Source organism: Pundamilia nyererei, unplaced genomic scaffold (assembly GCF_000239375.1).
Source record: "Pundamilia nyererei isolate P.nyererei 1_Seehausen unplaced genomic scaffold, PunNye1.0 scaffold00029, whole genome shotgun sequence".
NCBI classification, from domain to species: Eukaryota; Metazoa; Chordata; class Actinopteri; order Cichliformes; family Cichlidae; genus Pundamilia; species Pundamilia nyererei.
In genome coordinates, this window is record NW_005187430.1 from 3123374 (window position 1) to 3126360 (window position 2987).

Here is a 2987-nt window from a genome sequence, read left to right on the forward strand (position 1 = left end):
GTTATCTACAGAGTTGCTACCCCCTCAGCTTCCTAACAGATGTACCTGTAAGTGTGAACATCCCAGGTGACGTCATTCTTTGGATTTACAAGATTTCCAGAAAACTATGACCTCGATTTCGACCTCAGTGAGATTTAAACTCATCTGATGGATCTAAGGCATCAGCACGGTGACGACAATCATGGTTACAATGATGATAATGATGTGAAAGCCCAGGGAGCCATTGTGTGATCAGGCTTTGGTTCTATCGTCTGTGTTTTTTTGGGGCGGTTTTTGCCATTCATCCTAACCTCCTCTTTTTACAGACTCTATATATCACCAGGATCTGAATTCTCAGACTGAATTCTCTGCAGAATGAGGACACCTCTGCCAATATGACGTATGCTTTTATTTCAGTAACATGTTGAATGTGGTCCTATCAGGTCTTTTTATCACTGCTATTCACTGTTGTTTTAGCCTGTTTAGGCATTTTGATTAAGCCATCTCCTAAACTTCCTGTAGAAAACTCAATACAGTGGAGCTGAATTATTATTTTTTGTTTGTTTTTTTAATTAACTTTATCAAAGGCAGACGGTGTGTCTTTTCCCTTAATGTGTCTCCAGTTCCCTGCATATTTCTAGACTTCCTTGTGTTTTCCCTGGCACTACAGGCAGGAAAAGTGTGTGTACTGAATCAAGCTTTCAAACAGGAATACTGAAGGGCTTTCCTAGTTTAAACATAACAAAAGGTCTGATGAGATTTCCCAGACAGACTTTAGCACTACATCTATTTCTCTTCCCAGTCCTTCCGTGTACATATATGGAAAGAAACAGGCGGTGACAGGAGAAACATGAACACAGCAGGATCAGTAACAAAAGAGATAGCAGTAATTAAATCAAGCAAAGCCCAGCTAACCAAAATGATAGCAAAAACTTAAACTAAGCATGAAAATACGCCCTGAACAGATAGCCAATCTGTCCAGGGTATACCCCACATCGTGCCCTATGGAAGCTAGGATAGGCTCTAGGTTTAACCTGCAGCTACGCCTGCAGCTATAAATATAAAGTGTTAGAACCTTGATTAAATATCCCTGCAGAAACTGAGCTAACCAGCACAGCGAGTGACAGAAGCAGCTGGTGTGCCCACAGTACTTTCTCTTTCTCCCGATTATACCACAGCAGCGTTTCACATTCAGAGCCCTGCTTCTCTGAAATCACGTGGATCTCTTTTTGCTCTGGCATATAAAAGCCTCTGCTGTCCCATCCAAAGAACTCCCACACTTGTGAGACTCAGCAGTCGTGGCACACAATAGAATTACTGTCAGAGCTGAATATCTGCGAGATGACTCATCCAAGCAAAAGACAACCATGAACTTCTGCTCAAGTCTGCACATTCATTTCAAAAACTTGAATAAAGAGAATGACAGACTAGATTCTCTGTTATAAACATTAAACTGCTTTGTTACAATGAACAATACACATATTGTTTTCAGAGGATGGGTAATACATATTCAGAACCTACTGGCAGTCACGTTCGTCACACTTTTGGTTTTCTTGAGATAAATTGTAATGCGTTTTCTGACTTTAGAATCAGAATCAGAATCAGAAAGGGTTTTATTGCCAGATGTTGAGCAGGTTTACAACATTAGGAAATTGCTGCGGTGCTTCAGTGCAAACATACTGTCATAAAAATATAAAAATAAGAATAAGAATTAAAAGTGCTAAGTGGATAGATATATACATGATATATACATGAGTGCAGGTGGTGATCAGTGCCAAACATGGAATGATGCAGTGAACACAGCGTAGGGTCATGTGTTAGTGTAATATACCTTTCATTCTCTTTGATTTTGCATGCTTTTTTTTTTTTTTTAATCAAAAAATCGGGACTAAATAGCACTCTGGTGGATTTTTTTAAATTAAAATTGCTCATAAATCCATCCTGTCTCTAAATCCACACGAGATGAATGGGCTGACAGATTTATTGGGGGGAAAAAATGTGGCGTGAACCCACTAGATAACCGTGTCACGACATGCTAAATCTGGCAGGGCATTCGTGGATGTTTTCAGGAAGTCACGTGACTTACTTTAAAGAAGTAAAGCTGTTAATGTATGTAATGCGATACTCTGTCCACAAAGGCTGGTGAGAGGTGCAATGCTGGCTGAACGCTTTTTCAAACCTGCAGAGGAAAGAAGAAGCTTCAGTCAAAAGATGAGGCGGACAGAGTTAAACAAGCCAGATAAATAACAGGGGCTTAAAAATAATAACATTTTGTGACATTTTGTTGTAAAGCAAAGTTACAGACTTTATAGGAAACAGAAACCCTCCAAGGGGGATGGAAAAATAACAGGAAAAAGTGATGTTTAAAATAATGAATGCATAAGAAGTGTTGTTAAAATGTGCAAAAGTGCAAAGAAAGGTTATTTATTCATCATAAATACACTAGGGGGATTTGCAGAAAGGCTGAAAAGTCATAGCTGCACGATGCAGAAAGTTTTCCATCAGCTTCGTAGCCCCAAGTAAATAAAAGGTCTTTTCTGTTTCAGCATGACAGCGCTTGTGTTTTGTGTGGGAGTCTTGTTATTTCCTTTTCACTGACTAATTCTGGTGTATAATCCTTTATTTTGATTATGTTTTGTTTCTTTTCTGCTATATTTTGGGTAGAATGTCTGCAGGGGAAGATGGAGGAAGGAGATTGCTTATACACACTGTGTGGGATGGGGACAAACACATGATCCTCAGAGGATTGTCTGACCAATCGAGGGGAATATTCTTGTAATGCTCAACATAACATAACATTACTGTCTGATCACTGCAAAAAGGTCAGCGTCATGATTTTTCATTTGTTTGCTTTTTTAGGTGGATGCTTTCCTCTTCCTCATCTCAGTTCTTTATCACAAGTTATTTTAATGCAGTTGTTTTCGCTGTTCTCTTGTTGTGGCCATAATACCTTTGATCCCACCCTCGCCATGTGTACAGTGGGGGAAATAAATGGTTGATCCCTTGCT

The 2987-nt window shown here is 39.4% G+C and overlaps 1 protein-coding gene across 2 annotated transcripts in view; it reads right to left on the bottom strand.

Moving 5' to 3' along the window:
• The window catches only part of exoc3l4 (exocyst complex component 3-like 4), a 27653-nt gene that overhangs the window by 11057 nt on the left and 13609 nt on the right, over positions 1 to 2987 (bottom strand). Inside the window, exon 9 of one of the 2 annotated variants that reach the window (XM_005728626.1) lies at positions 2066 to 2158. The exons of the other annotated variant lie outside the window; for it this stretch is intronic. Within the exon in view, the coding sequence (XP_005728683.1) occupies positions 2066 to 2158 (93 nt within the window). The remainder of the gene's footprint in view (positions 1 to 2065; positions 2159 to 2987) is intronic. 2 annotated transcript variants of the gene reach the window in all.